General features: G+C 38.7%; 1 protein-coding gene across 1 annotated transcript in view; it reads left to right on the top strand.

Annotated features, from left to right (window-relative positions):
* The window catches only part of RAB10 (RAB10, member RAS oncogene family), a 46,416-nt gene extending 35,813 nt beyond the window's left edge, over nt 1-10,603 (top strand). The window contains exons 3-6 of the mRNA XM_081100862.1: nt 3,687-3,825; nt 4,302-4,391; nt 5,435-5,536; nt 8,082-10,603. Coding sequence (XP_080956988.1) covers nt 3,687-3,825; nt 4,302-4,391; nt 5,435-5,536; nt 8,082-8,165 — 415 coding nt within the window. The 3' untranslated portion in view covers nt 8,166-10,603. The remainder of the gene's footprint in view (nt 1-3,686; nt 3,826-4,301; nt 4,392-5,434; nt 5,537-8,081) is intronic.
* The last annotated feature ends 4,016 nt before the right edge of the window (nt 10,604-14,619 follow it).

The raw sequence follows: 14,619 nt of genomic DNA, 5'->3' as shown, positions 1-14,619 counted from the left end.
TCCGAAGTGCCACTCCATTCCAGAGGCTTCTCATTTCAACAGAAATACAATTTGAAAACTCCATGTTCTGGCTACTGTCCCTTCCAACCTCATCTCTCCTCAGCTTTGCTCCAGTTACTATGGCCACTTTTTTCTTCCCTTGACCATGCCAAGCATGGTCCCATTTCAGGGCCGTTGTATATCAAACTGTTCCTTCTGCTCAGAATGCTTTTCGTCAGATCTTTGCCCTCCTGTCTTCTCTTATTCAGATCTCAATTTATTTGTTTATTTTATTCCTCACCAGAGGATATTTTTTCCATTGCTTTTCAGAGAGAGAGAAATGTGAGAGACACATCGATTGGTTGCCTTCTGCTCTTGCATCCCAACTCAGGGTAGGGGAGCGAACCAAAACCCATGTACGTGCCCTTGACCAGAAATCGAACCCATGACCCTTCAGTGTGTGGGCTGACACTCTAACCATGGAGCCACACTGGCCAGGGCAAAACTTACCATATTTTTAAAATGTATTATTTATTGCCCCTTCCACTACAGTGTAAGCTTTTTTGAGGGTGGGGTCCAATCTGTCTAATTTGTGGTTATATAACCACCTAGAACAGAGCCTAGCAAATGTAGACACTCAATAAATATTTATTGAGTAAATGACTTTCATTAATTTCTGTACATATTTCTCGTCACATTAAGCATCATCTTTATAGGGAGGAACACCCTGATCATTTTATCTAGATTACTTCCTCCCTTACCCTATTCTTCATCATGCCACCTTGTTTATCTTGTTGGCATTTGTCACAATTTAGGATTATATATTTATTTACTTGTTCATTCCTATCCCCATAGGATTGTAAGCTCTGCAGGGCCGGAATTGGGCTTTAGATTTTTTTTTTTGTTTTAGACTTTTTTCTATTTTTTTAATGAAGATAATAATTTAAGCTCATGGTGGTTTGGATGTAGAGAAATTACACATCTATGAGGAAATCCAGATCTTGTTAAAATAAAACTCAGTCTGAGAAATTTGACATCCTAATTTAAATTTGGAGCCTTTAACTTATAGAGCAGATTGATGTTGTCTCTGGCCTGTTCCAGGGCTGTCAGTGCCCAGACTAAAAATAACTATCATAATAGCAGCTAGAGTACACAGCTTCCCTGACCCTGCATGTGGGACTAACAATTAAGGAAATAAGCTATTTTAGTTCCTAAAAACATATCACTCCTTTTATACTGTGTCATTGGGAAAAAATATTCTCTTAGCTGTGTATTGTCATTTTATGTAAGGAGAATTCTATTGTCATTGGTTTACAATTTCAGAAATGTGACTATTATACATAGGCTTAGAAGAAAAAAATTAATGGGAGAGGAAAATCAAGTGAGTAGTTTTGTAAAAATCTGTATTATGGTGACATAAAAAAATATTGTGAATATATACAATGTTTATTTGCTCTTCAGATAGTTCACATCTGTTTTTATTGGAACCAACCTGCTGTCCTTAGACCCGGGTGTATGTGTGTGGGGGCAAACCTAAAAATAATTTGAGGATGAATATGCAGCTGTGGCTATTTTTAGCCCTGGGCAAAGGGTCACCAATTAGCCTAGCAGTAGTGGGGAAAGGGCTCTGTAGATTGCCTTAACAATTGGTGTGGGCTGGTATAATGAAGATCCAGGAAAAGGATAATTTGAGATCAAGGTGTCAAGGAGCCAAATCATCTTGTGGGGTGGATACAGTGATGTTGAAAAGTGTCAAAGTATGAAATGCATAAATGAAAATAGGTTATAGAAAGTTTTAAAAACCTTAATAGGGAGAGCATATAAAAAGAGGGAAGATATTTGTGTGCAAGAGATTTTGGAAGATGGAGGAGACAAAATTAAAGAATAGAGTAGTGTGCCATGGATCAAAACAGAAAGTTACTTTGAACTTAAATAGTGATTATTTTTCTTTTCAGAAGCCATTAATGTTTCACTATCTCATATTAATATTTCATAACCAGCATTAGAATATAAAATCTCCTCTCCAAGGGCTGTTGATGTAGACTTAGTTGCTTTTGCAGAGTGTTTTTTCTTGGTGGAGAATTTAGATATAGATTTGACACTGAAGTGTGTGTATTATTTGCTAATTGTGTAAGGTGAATGAATGGGGAAGAAGGAAGCGTATAATACGTAGTGTGGGGGTGGTGCTCATAGTGGAATGTAGTGTTAGGTCTCCCTAAATTGTCACTACTTATGACAAAAATTGAAGTGAAAGTTTTCTATTCCTCCTATACTACAGCTCCTTGGCACTGCTGGAAGCCCAGGTCCTGTACACTCTGTCTTGGATAAGTGGGTTTCCAGCCTGGGTTTTAAGTAGGGAATGTTAACCTCTCTCTGGGGTTATAGGATAATTAGTTAATTTATACTTTTTACCAGTTCAGAAAAGAACTAAACTATTTCTACTGTGATGAGACACAGTTTTTTTTTTTCATGAAAGCATTTATAAATTACACCTGATTTAAGGTACTTTGTAACTAAATAGGTAAGATTAATAAAACATAAATAAGAATTTGTAATTCAGAAAAATGGAAGATATAAATATAGTATCTCTAGCCGAAACCGCTTTGGCTCAGTGGATAGAGCGTCGGCCTGCGGACTGAAAGGTCCCAGGTTTGATTCCGGTCAAGGGCATGTACCTGGGTTGCGGGCACATCCCCAGTAGGAGTGTGCAGGAGGCAGCTGATCGATGTTTCTCTGTCATCGATGTTTCTAACTCTCTATCCCTCTCCTTTCCTCTCTGTAAAAACTCAATAAAATATATTAAAAAAAAAAAAAAGAAAAGAAAAGAGTTTTATGTGTCACTTCTTACTGTTTTCCCTTCCACTTTTTCATCCAATATAGGTAGGTCATTAATTTTCTTTGACTAACAAGTTTTATATATACATATATGTTTATGGATAACCATAATGGTTAACCATTTAAGAATTAAATGAGTGGTGGTTCTGTTTTGTGTTGTGTCATACATTTCTGTCTTAACTAAACTATTCTACTGTTTCACCTTTTATCTATAACTAGAGGCCCAGTACACGACATGCATACACTGGGGAGGGAGGGGGTCCCTAAGCCCGGCCTAGGCCCTCTCGCAGTCCGGGACCCCTTGGGGGATGTCCTCCTGCTGGCTTAGGCTCAGTCCCCATGGGGTGTGGGCCTAACCCAGCAGTCAGACATCCCCCTCAGGGTCCTTAACGCTGTCACCACCGCCACTGCACTGGCCAGCAGTCAGCTAACTTCTGGCTGAGTGGTGCTTCCCTTATGGGAGCGCACTGACCACCAGGGGGCAATGCCTGCATTGAGCGTCTGCCCCCTGGTGGTCAGCACATGTAATAGCGACCAGTCGTTTGCCCTGTTTGGTCGATTTGCATATTAGGGGGTTATTATATAGGATATAGAATATAAAAATGCTCAACACAAATTGTTGTTGCCCTAACCGGTTTGGTTCAGTGGATAGAGCATCAGCCTGTGGACTGAAAGGTCCCAGGTTCGATTCCAGTCAAGGGCATGTCCCTTGGTTGTGGGCACATCCCCAGTGGGAGGTGTGCAGGAGGCAGCTGATTGATGTTTCTCTCTCATCGATGTTTCTAACTCTCTATCCCTCTCCCTTCCTCTCTGTAAAAAATCAATAAAATATTTAAAAAAACAAACAAATAAATTATTGTTGTTTATTTCAGGGATACAGCAGGCCAGGAGCGATTTCACACCATCACAACCTCCTACTACAGAGGAGCAATGGGTATTATGCTAGTATATGACATCACCAATGGTAAAAGCTTTGAAAACATCAGCAAATGGCTTAGAAACATAGATGAGGTAAGATGAAGAAATTGCATAAACCCTTCATAAACACATTTTTGATGGAGCGAGCCTTTGTTTTTAACTGAGCAGTATAACGTTTTGAGACTTTAAGGGCTCTGTAGAATTTTTAATTTATACTTCTATAGAATAATACATGATCTAAAATCATGATCCAGCTTGAATTTAGATTATGCATAAGAGATTTAGGCTTTAGATCTTTTGCCTATATCCTTTTTTGATGAGTACATAACTAGAAACTAGACAGCCTTATATAGTGGGAAAATAATATTTGACAGGGATATGTCTTTGTTTCTTTTTCTAGGTAATTTAAGAATTTATGTAGGCTTTTAGCTTGGGGTGGTTTCAGGGTGATTCGTTTAAAACTTTCAGACTATTGAAATGGCACTGTAAATTGAGAAAAAGTCATTTGAAGGGAATATTAAGCCATAATTCATAGCAGTGTGTAAATAAAATTTTTTATTCCATTTCAGCATGCCAATGAAGATGTGGAAAGAATGTTACTAGGAAACAAGTGTGATATGGACGATAAAAGAGTTGTACCTAAGGGAAAAGGAGAACAGGTAAAAAGTTCTGAATGAAACTAATGTGCTGTCCTTAATTTGTGAAGATGGTATTGCATTTGATTGTTTTTATAATAGTGGTAATGGAGTGCCCTGAGCTGCTCACATCGGTCTTTAAATGCTGTTGGAAACAGTAGCTTATCAGTTGAGTGAATTTATTTCAATACATAACCAGTTCTGTGGCAGTACTATTTTCAGCCTTATTTATACTACAAAGAGGGGAAAATACAAATTAGTGATCTCAGTTTTTAAATTTAAGACATTAAAGAAATATATCAATTGTTTCAGTTTGACAGTCAGTAGCCTGTGACAAGCAGAAACTAGATACTGCTTAAGTCACTTGGAACTTTTCTTAAGTTTGCCCCTTGGGTAAAATCACAATTGACCCTTGAACAATGTGGGGTTTAGGGTGCCGACCCTTGACTCCTGTGCAATCGAAAATCCACATAAAAACTTGGCTACAGTTGTCACTCAGTATCCACAGGGACTTGGTCCTAGACTCCCCCGTGGAAACCAAACTCTGAGGATGCTCAAATCTCATATAAAATGGCATAGGGTAATGCATTCAGTTGGCCCTCTGCGTCTGCAGATACAAAACCCAAGGATATGAAAGTCCAAATATTCAGGATGTCCCAAAAAATGTGTATATACTTTAATAGCTGATGGCTCAATTTTGAAAATAAAATGTATTTTAATAAACAAAGCCTTTATAATTATTCAAAGTGTGTGTATACATTTTGGGGGGCATACTGTATTACCTGCTGGAAAATATCCACGTGTAAATGGACCCATATCGTTCAGACCTGAGTTGTTTAAGGGTCAGCTGTACTTCAGAATATCTGAAGTAAACTCTTATAGTGAAGCGAGGATTCTTTTATTTTATTTTTAAAGAGCTTGACTGTTTGAATCTTAACCCATTTAAATCTGTTTTATATAGCCTAGTTAAAACTGCTGCCTATAGCATAATATTACTATTTCCTCTAAGTCATCAGTTGGCAATCTGTACTTGATAATTTTATGATGACATTTTGCTTCTATTTCAGATTGCAAGGGAGCATGGTATTAGATTTTTTGAGACTAGTGCAAAAGCAAATATAAACATTGAAAAGGCCTTTCTCACATTAGCTGAAGATATCCTTCGAAAGGTAAGCTGCTATTTTTATCTACTGTTAAGGTGCCCAGTGTCACAGTTGAATACTTAGTCTTTTCTAAAGTCCTAGATTTACATCCAAAAATTGGGCTTGGGTGTTACTGTTTCAAAACAGTTACGCATCACCAGTATCTAATCCTTCAAAGTGAAGTAAGGAACTGGAAGAACAGAGAGCCATCTAGAAATCTGTAGGATCTCGTCGGTTCAGTTAATATTCTGAACACCTATGCTTATTCTCTAGGCCCCAATTTCCTACTCCGTTTTCTGTTTACTTTTGGATTGATTTCTCTTATACATCCTTTGCATTTCCATAGATTATTATTTTTAATTTAAGGTAAGTGGCGATACTGTATTCTGAAGTTATTGCTACAGAATCACTATTCTTCTGTACAGTTGTTCTCAGACATGCCAATAAAGGGCATGCATATATTATATACTGAATAAGCAGACTAAATCTACCCCCAAGTTTCATTAGGGAATCATTTCAATCTGTGATGTAAAAAATAATAATGACTAGATTTAGTTATGAGTCTTGAATTCTCTATTCAGTGTGTGGTATATTTATATGCAAATAAAATTAGAGAAATCTGACACAAATCCTAAAGGAGAAACAGACAGTGTATAGGAGAAAATTTCATTGCTTCTGGTAACCTTTCTGTTTTTATACTTGAAATATTCATATTTTTTTAAAAAACCAACTCAGAGATATTGTGTGTGTGTGTGTGTGTGTGTGTGTGTGTGTGTGTATAAAAATAGAGGTGGTATATCAAATAAAAATCTAGTAAAATTTCTGAGAAACCAAGCAACTTAATTTTCTGGAGTGAAATGTTATGTGTTAACTATGATTGAGTGTTCAAACTGCGTAAGATAGTTATCAGTTATTGCTATTCAGGGTGACTGCAAAATAAAGGTTGTGCCCTTTCACATCGGTCAACATCCTGCATATTAAGTTTGAAAGTTAATATATATTGAGTAATAAAAAGTAAGTTAGGATGTAATATATGTAGTGATCTTATTTTTCAAAACTATGTATGATACCAAACACATGTATATGCATGAACACGCACACATCTTTGGTTATGTTTAGCAAATAAACTGGAAGGATAGTGAGTACTCCAAGGGAGTAAGAGGAGGGGGATATAGGACAGAATCACCAAGTGGTGGGAAGCACTTTCTATTTCAGAGGTAGGTGAGGCTCAGTGAAAAATTATTCCAGTATTTACAGAACTTATCACAAAACTTGTTGAAATACCCTTGTCTCTGTATACTTTCTGGATATTTTGGTCTTCTTCATTGTTTTTATTTATTTCTGTTCCTACTGTGTTCCTTGATCTTCTCATTAATCTTTGCATATTTTAAAAACTAGTGCTGCCCTGGTTCGTGTGGCTCAGTTGGCTGAGCGCTGTCCTGTTCACCAAAAAGGCCACCAGTTTGATTCCCATTCAGGACACTTACCAGCTTGTGGGTTTGATCCCCAGTCAGGCGAGTACAGGAGGCAACTGATCGATGTTTCTCTCTCACATTGATGTTTTTCTCTCTCTCAAATCGATAAAACATATTAAAAAAACATACAGACTAGTGCAATATAGTCATGATATAATCTGTGTCCCTGTGAGGTAAATCTTTCTTGTTACTATATTAAAGGTTAAAAAGTATGGATGCACCAATAAATAAAGCTCTCAGTTTAGCATCTTCCCCATGTAGGCAGGCCCAAATATGAGATAGCTTTATTTTCATACACTTTAATCTGGTAATATGAGTTAAAACATCAAATGTAAACTTGCTTAACAAACTAGATGTGGAATACAGTAGTGATTTTTTAAAAAATATATTTTTATTGACTTCAGAGAGGAAAGGATAGGGAGAGAGAGATAGAAACATCAGTGATTATAGAGAATCATTAATCGGCTGCTTCCTGCATGCCTTCTACTAGGAATGGAGCCCATAACCCTGTGCATATGCCCTGGCTGGGAATCAAACTGTGACCTTCTGATTCATAGGTTGTTACTCAACCACTGAGCCACTCTGGCTGGGCTACAGTAGTGATTTTTGACTAGCAACTTTCTTTGCAGTATTTTCTCTCCTGAGTTGATAAAAGAAAAGTCATACCATAATACAAACTCCAGTCTTAAAAGGCAAATAACTACACAGAAAAGGGCTGTTTTACTTTCCTGAAGTTAGGCATGACCTAACATTGGTTTAATGCATATGCTTGATGATAATGCTTTTTAAGTCCTAAGTTCTCAGGGCTCTAGGCTAGGAGATAACAAACCTTTCTGCTGAAGTGTTAGCGGCAGGGAAGATTTCAGAAGTTTTATAAAGGAGTGCTGGGAGGCCTCTAGACATTTCACAGCTTGGAGAAGGCAGGCAAAATGAAGACTTTTGAAAAGAAAGCTTCCAGATCTTTACTTTGCATGGGTCCCGTGACTGTAATTGCATTCTGTTACATAGATTAATGTTTATGAGTGTTTCTGTTGAATCTTGATTTATCCGTGGTAATGTTTTTTTCATGGGTTCCTTTCCTTGTGTATTTGTTCCAGACCCCTGTAAAAGAGCCCAACAGTGAAAATGTAGATATCAGCAGTGGAGGAGGCGTGACAGGCTGGAAGAGCAAATGCTGCTGAGCGTTCTCCTGTTCCATCAGTTGCCATCCACCACCCTGTGTTCTCTTCTTGCTGCAAAATAAACCACTCTGTCCATTTTTAACTCTAAACAGATATTTTTGTTCCTCATCTTAACTATCCAATCCACCTGTTTTATTTGTTCTTTCATCTGTAACTGCTTGCTGACTTTATAATTTTCTTCAAACAAAAAAAATGTATAGAAAAATCATGTCTGTGACTTCATTTTTAAATGTACTTACTCAGCTTACCACTGCATTTCAGTTGTATTATAGTCCAATTCTTGTCAACATTAAAACTTACAGCAATCATTTCAACTCTATTCTGCAAATTGTGTAAGAATAAAAGTTAGAATTAACAATTTTATTTTGTACAACAGTGGAATTTTCTGTCACGGATAATGTGCTTGAGTCCCTATAATCTATAGACATGTAATACAAAAGAAACAAACAAAAGCCAGGAAAACACTCATTTTCGCCTTGAATATGTAAATGGGTTAATTTTGTCCTGTGCCTTATGTGGAAAGGAACTTCTTTGGTTTTTCCTTTTTTGTTTTGATGGAAGCATGTGCAGGAGTTATCATCCAGATATAAACATTAAGATATTTGTGGTTTGCTTGGCTGTAATTTTCAAAGTAATCAATTGAGGACAAAGGATAATGCAGAAGTAATAGCTTTGGTTTGCTGAAACTCATTTTAAGTGGCCTTGATATTTAAAACTATTTCCTGCCACCTGTTCTCCTCCGTTCTCCTCGGCCACTTTTCCTTGTTTGTCTTCCTGCATGCTCCTTTATTTGCTTCTTTCTCGCCCCTCCCTCATGGTATGAGTTATTTAAAATGAAAGGGGCAAACTAGTAGGTTTGTCGAGTGTAACGTAAAGCACTGATTTAACTTGCTAAGTAAACTGAAAGAAAGTTCTAACTGCCTACTAGTCAAACGTCAGTTAGTTGTGTCTTCCCCTCATTTTGTGTCTCCCCTAAAACTGCTGCCCCAGATTCCTTCATGTGCTGTTTGGCTTCATGTTCCTCTTTCCCTTCCCTCTTTGTTCCCTTCCTGTCTTAACTATTGAGTTTATGAAATGGAAGAGTTCATTGCATGCACTAGTGTTTGGAGGGCGTTGTGGTTTGTCTTTCTAATTAGGTGTATAGCCTATTCACTTTCCTAGAATAAATCTTTAACCTAAATTTGAGTAATCTCCATTTTGGCAACTCCTCTAGCAGTTTGGTAGCCCAGTAAAGGTTGTTTTTAAAAGGTGGGAAGGAGGAGTGGAATTTATTAACATGTTTGCCAAATATATTGAGATTTGGCCTTCTCGGAACACTTTTTCAGTGTTAAGTTATCTTTACCTTAAGATTTAGATATACTTTCGTGTATTATTATTTTAAGTCCTCTCTTCACATCCCTTTGGAAAACTTGTATTACCATGGATTCAGAAAAAGAACAAAAGGCTTTTCATGGAGAGATAAGATCTCTAGCTGTCTCTAACCCTGTCGGTTTTTTTCACTTCATTTTTTCTAGTTTTGCTTCATTGCTTATCAGTAGGATAGGGTAAGTTAAGTTTGCTATGCTGCTAGCATCCTAAGATGATACCTTTGTTGAAATAATTGTGAATAGCATGATTCATTTCTAGCAGAGGCTGAGTTTAGGACAGCAGCTTCCATTGAAAAGTCTTTTCTGTGTCGTGGGCAGCATTTTAATGCCCTCTTGGCTCTCATAAACAACACAGGGACGGATCTGCTCCAAACACCGATGCATTTTTCAGGTAGTGCCCTAAAAACCATTTTCTACTCCTCACCTGATGATGGTTCTTCGTTCTTTTCCCCTCACTTGAATTTTATCATTGTTTACTACTAGTAAAAGCAGCATTGCCAAATAATCCCTAATTTTCCTCTAAGAATAATGAAATGATGTTAAGCTTCTTGAAAAGCTTTGGGTTAAACCTGTTGTCAGATTAATTTTGATGTGTTTGTTGCTTTCCTTTATCTGGAATGTGGCAGTAGCTTTTTTATTTTTAACCTTTAATCCTTATTCAATTCAGTCAGTGACTTAAGGTTTGAGAGCTCAACACTGGGATTTTTGGGTAACAGACTGACAGTTTTGTTGTTTGCATAATTATAATCGGCATTGTACATAGAAAGGATATGGCTACCTTTTGTTAACTCTGCACTTTCTAAATATCAAAAAAAAGGGAAATGGAGTATAAATCAATTTTTGTATAATCTGTTTGAGTTTTATTTGCTTAATATTAGGGCGTTGCCCCTTTTTCTGTAAGTCTCTTGGGATCCTGTGTAGAAGCTGTTCTCATTAAATACCAAACAGTTAAGTCCATTCTCTGGTACTAGCTACAAATTCGGTTTCATATTCTACTTAACAATTTAAATAAACTGAAATATTTCTAGATGGTCTTCTTCTGTTCATATAAAAACAAAACTTGATTTCCAACTGTGTGGCTTGGTTTTCATTTATTTATGGAGTTGAAGATGGAGGATTACTTTGAAAAGTAATGCAGAATGAATATTAGAGGACAAATAGGGAAATAACTTTCTCAACCTAGAGAAAACTGAGAAGGCAATTTCAAGAACTATTTTTGGTAAGAAAACTACATTAAAAAATAGACTTATCTCTAGGACACTAAAAAAACTCATTCTGGTGTCAAAAGAGATACCACAATTTCAGTCACTTTCCAACTAGCAATACTAGAATGTACCAAAGGCCAATTCCTGCTGAAGTCAGCTGATTACCCATGGCACAAAGGCAGGCTTGCTATTCTGGAAGATGAACCCTCTTAGCATTGACTCCTTACCTGAAAAACAAAAGAATTTCCTATTTTTTTGGTGAACTATAGTGTGAAACATTTTTTTAAACTCACCTGAGAATATTTTCCATTGATGTTGATCCTCACCCAAGGATATTTTTCCATTGCTTTTCAAGAGACTGTGAAAGGGAGGGAAGGAGGGAAGAGAGAGAAACGTGGGTGTGAGAGACACACTGGTTGCCTCCCGTATGCCTCCCAACGGGGGGCTGAAGCGAACCCACAACCCAGGTACTATGTGCCCTTGATCAGGAATCAAACCCAAAACCCTGTGGTATTTGGGCTGGTGCTCTAACCATTGAGCCCATGGCCAGGGATCCACTGATTTTTGTTTGTATTTTGAGAGAGAGAGAGAGAGAGAGAATTGGTTACCTCCTGTGTGTGCCCCGACCAGGATAACCCAAAACCCAGGTAAGTGGGCTGATTGGGAATTAAACCCGCAACCTTTTGAAATAATGCTCTAATCAACTGAGCCACCCGGTCAGGGCGAAACAGCTTTTTTATATATAGTGTGGAAGGAAATGTTTAATCCTTTATTAAGTCGTTATTAGACCATAAGCAAAGATAAGTATTTGTTGACAAGATTGTGCTGGATGGGTGATATGTAGAAGTTTTCTCACTGCAGACAGTGGTTCTCAATCTTCTGGCCCTTTAAATACAATTCCTCGTGTTGTGACCCAACCATAAAATTATTTTCGTTGCTACTTCATAATGTAACGTTGTTACTGTTATGAATCGTAATGTAAATATCTGATATGCAGGATGGTCTTAGGTGACCCTGTGAAAGGGTCATTTGACCGCCAAAGGGGTCGCGACCCACAGGTTGAGAACCGCTGGTTTAGAAGAATCACCTGGAATATTTTAAATGCTTAGTCATTCAGTTCCCTCCAACATACTGTTTTGTGTGTCTAGGTTGGGGCCTATGATTCTGCTTTTGAGATTGGTATAGGGAAATCGAACATAGTCTCTATCTCTCTATACATTTTTATACATATAATTGATTTCAGAGAGGAAGGGGGAGAGAGAGAAGCATCAATGATGAGAAAAAATCATTGATCGGCTGCGGAGACCCAACCCGAAAACCAGGCATGTGCCCTTACCTGAAATCAAACACAGGACCCTTCAGCCCACAGGTCGACACTCTATCCACTGAGCCAAACTGGCTGGGGCTCTACCCTTAAATGTATGATCTACTTTTTAGAAAGCAAAAGCAATTTATCAGCTAAGCATATACAAGAGCCAAATAGTTATGATCCAGATCTTAAGTACTGTATTAAAGAAGAGCAAGTTCAGTTGGGCAAGAGCAGTTGAAAGAATAAAGAGCAAAAATACAGTGGGGCCTTGACCTACGAGTAATTCGTTCTGAGACCAAGCTCATTAAGGAGCTCGTTAACTCAAATTATCAACTCAATGCAAAAAATCGGCCAAGACAGCTGGTATCTCAAAAACTCCTTAGTCGGGACACTCGTAAGTCAAGGCCCCACTGTAGTTGGGATGGCTTTGGAGGGAGGAGGGATGTGAATTGGTTCTTAGGTACAGATATTGGTTGGCGAAGGGTATGAAGGGCCTATAGGCCAATCAGTAACAAGGGTATGTGAGAAAGCAGCAGTCCAACTGGATGGTGTGATCGGGAGGTGGGAGACCCGTGAAGCCTTCGAAGGGGCAAGAGCAGCATGTTTGAGGGAAAGTCTAGATAGGTTGGGAGGGAAACTGAAGGGTTCTAGAGATCACAGATCAAGTCAGATTTAAGTAGGACCCACCTAAAATGATGGCAGAGGGCAATGCAGGGTTAAAGTTCAAGGGACTATGTGAAGGGGAAAGACTGTTTCCTACTACTAGCTGTGGCACTCCGGTTCTTTGGGTTATGTTGTCAACAACCTGGTGAAGTAGTACCTGATTTACACGATTAACTCGGAATAATTTAAGATTGCACAGCCAGTTGGTACGGGAGTTGGGTTTTGAAACCAAGCCTGACACCAGTGGCCACTCATACAGTTTCTCAGGATAAGGTCCTAAGGTTTGGTCATAATGATTACAATGGGGTTAATAAATGTGCCAGAGCCAACAGCAAGCAGAGTGGTCGTGAAGTCTTATCTAATGTAACCATTTAGCCCAGTGATTCTCAACCTTGGCTGCACATTAGAATCACCTGGGAATCTTTTTAAAATCCTGATTTCTGGGCCTCATCCTCCGGAAATTCTGTTTCTTTGTGATGGGGTGAGGCCACAACATTAGTAACGAAGAAACAGAATTTCCAGAGGATGAGGCCCAGAAATCAGGATTTTAAAAAGATTCCCAGGTGATTCTAATGTGCAGCCAAGGTGGAGAACCACTGATTTAGCCTAACTGGTACCTTCTAACAGAGTAATGCCCTTGAAACGTACTTGGCTCAGTTTACTACTGTTTTTGCTTTAAACCTTACTGCCCCTCCACTTTGCCAATTCCGTTTCCTCCTACTTGAAACCATCCTTTGGCTGAAAGTAATAAAGGCAGTTGCTTTCCACAATTGTCTTAATTGGCTTTTTGAGGTGAAACTTTGAGCAGATCTTTGTTGAATGAGTAATAGTGGTGAACTAACTCAAAATATAGGCGGGGGGCGGGGGGCACGAGTAAGGCAACTGGGTATAGTGTGTGCCAGCTCCCCAGATGGACTTGCGACAGTTTAAGTCAGTGACTAGTGGTCTAGTCTGACTCAGTTGAATATGAAGAGCTGTGGAGGGGAGAGGAGGCCCCGGGCTTTTCTGGGACACTGAATTTAGGTCTGAGATTTCCAGCCTCAAGATAGGAGGGGTGGTATATTTCTATTGCAGCCAGTTAAAGAGAGCGTAACAGCTGATAAGGAAAGAAAATCTCTAGCACAAAACACACAAATTTCTACCATTAAGGGTTATTTACAATGCAAGTAAATTGTCTCCAATGCAAGTTCATTAAAATGCACATATTTGCATGAATGCCTCTATCATTTTTTTGAATTTCAGTAAAAATGCAAGAGTAAATTGTAAATCAGTGGTGACATTTCTACAGGGAGCTTAAATAATAAAGTCTAGGTTTGTAACTTTATGGTGATTTGACTTGATATATACAGTTTACTGCTTCTGAAAAAAAGGGTAATTCGCATTCTCATTAGAGTTGTTCTTTTGACTGGAGTGAGACTAGTCAATCCAAGATGAAGCTCCCCGGTGAGCGCCTGACGTGCAGGGTTTCAGTGCTGAATGAAAAGGAGGGTCCACCTGCTTTAGACACCAGAAGTGCAGGGAGCGGAGTGGATATGACAATGGAAAGAGGGGACTCTCAGAGAGGCCTTTCACCTGTGCCTCTTGTGAAGCGCCTGAAGGACTCCATGAAAGCTCTTAAGTTTCACGTCAATCACAGAAACAATTTGGGCCTGGGAGATTTCCAAGACAGATGTTGGAGTGAATCTACCGGGATGAAGATGCTGCCCGAGCCACACTTGCTGGGGTGAGAGACGGATCTGAAGTAATTTATGGGACACCGGTTGCTGTTCTGTGACCTTCTCGATGGTCCACATTCCTGCAGCTGTGAAAACACGACCCAGTTGCTAGGTGCTGTGAGCTACTTGTCCTCTTAATCAGCACAGGCTAAGCTGTTTTTCCTTCTAACGGGCCTTGAGTGTTACCTAGGAAGT

The sequence above is a fragment of the Myotis nattereri genome, assembly GCF_964212035.1.
Source record: "Myotis nattereri genome assembly, chromosome: 10".
Classification (NCBI taxonomy): Eukaryota; Metazoa; Chordata; class Mammalia; order Chiroptera; family Vespertilionidae; genus Myotis; species Myotis nattereri.
This window is presented reverse-complemented; position numbering and strand designations above follow the sequence as displayed.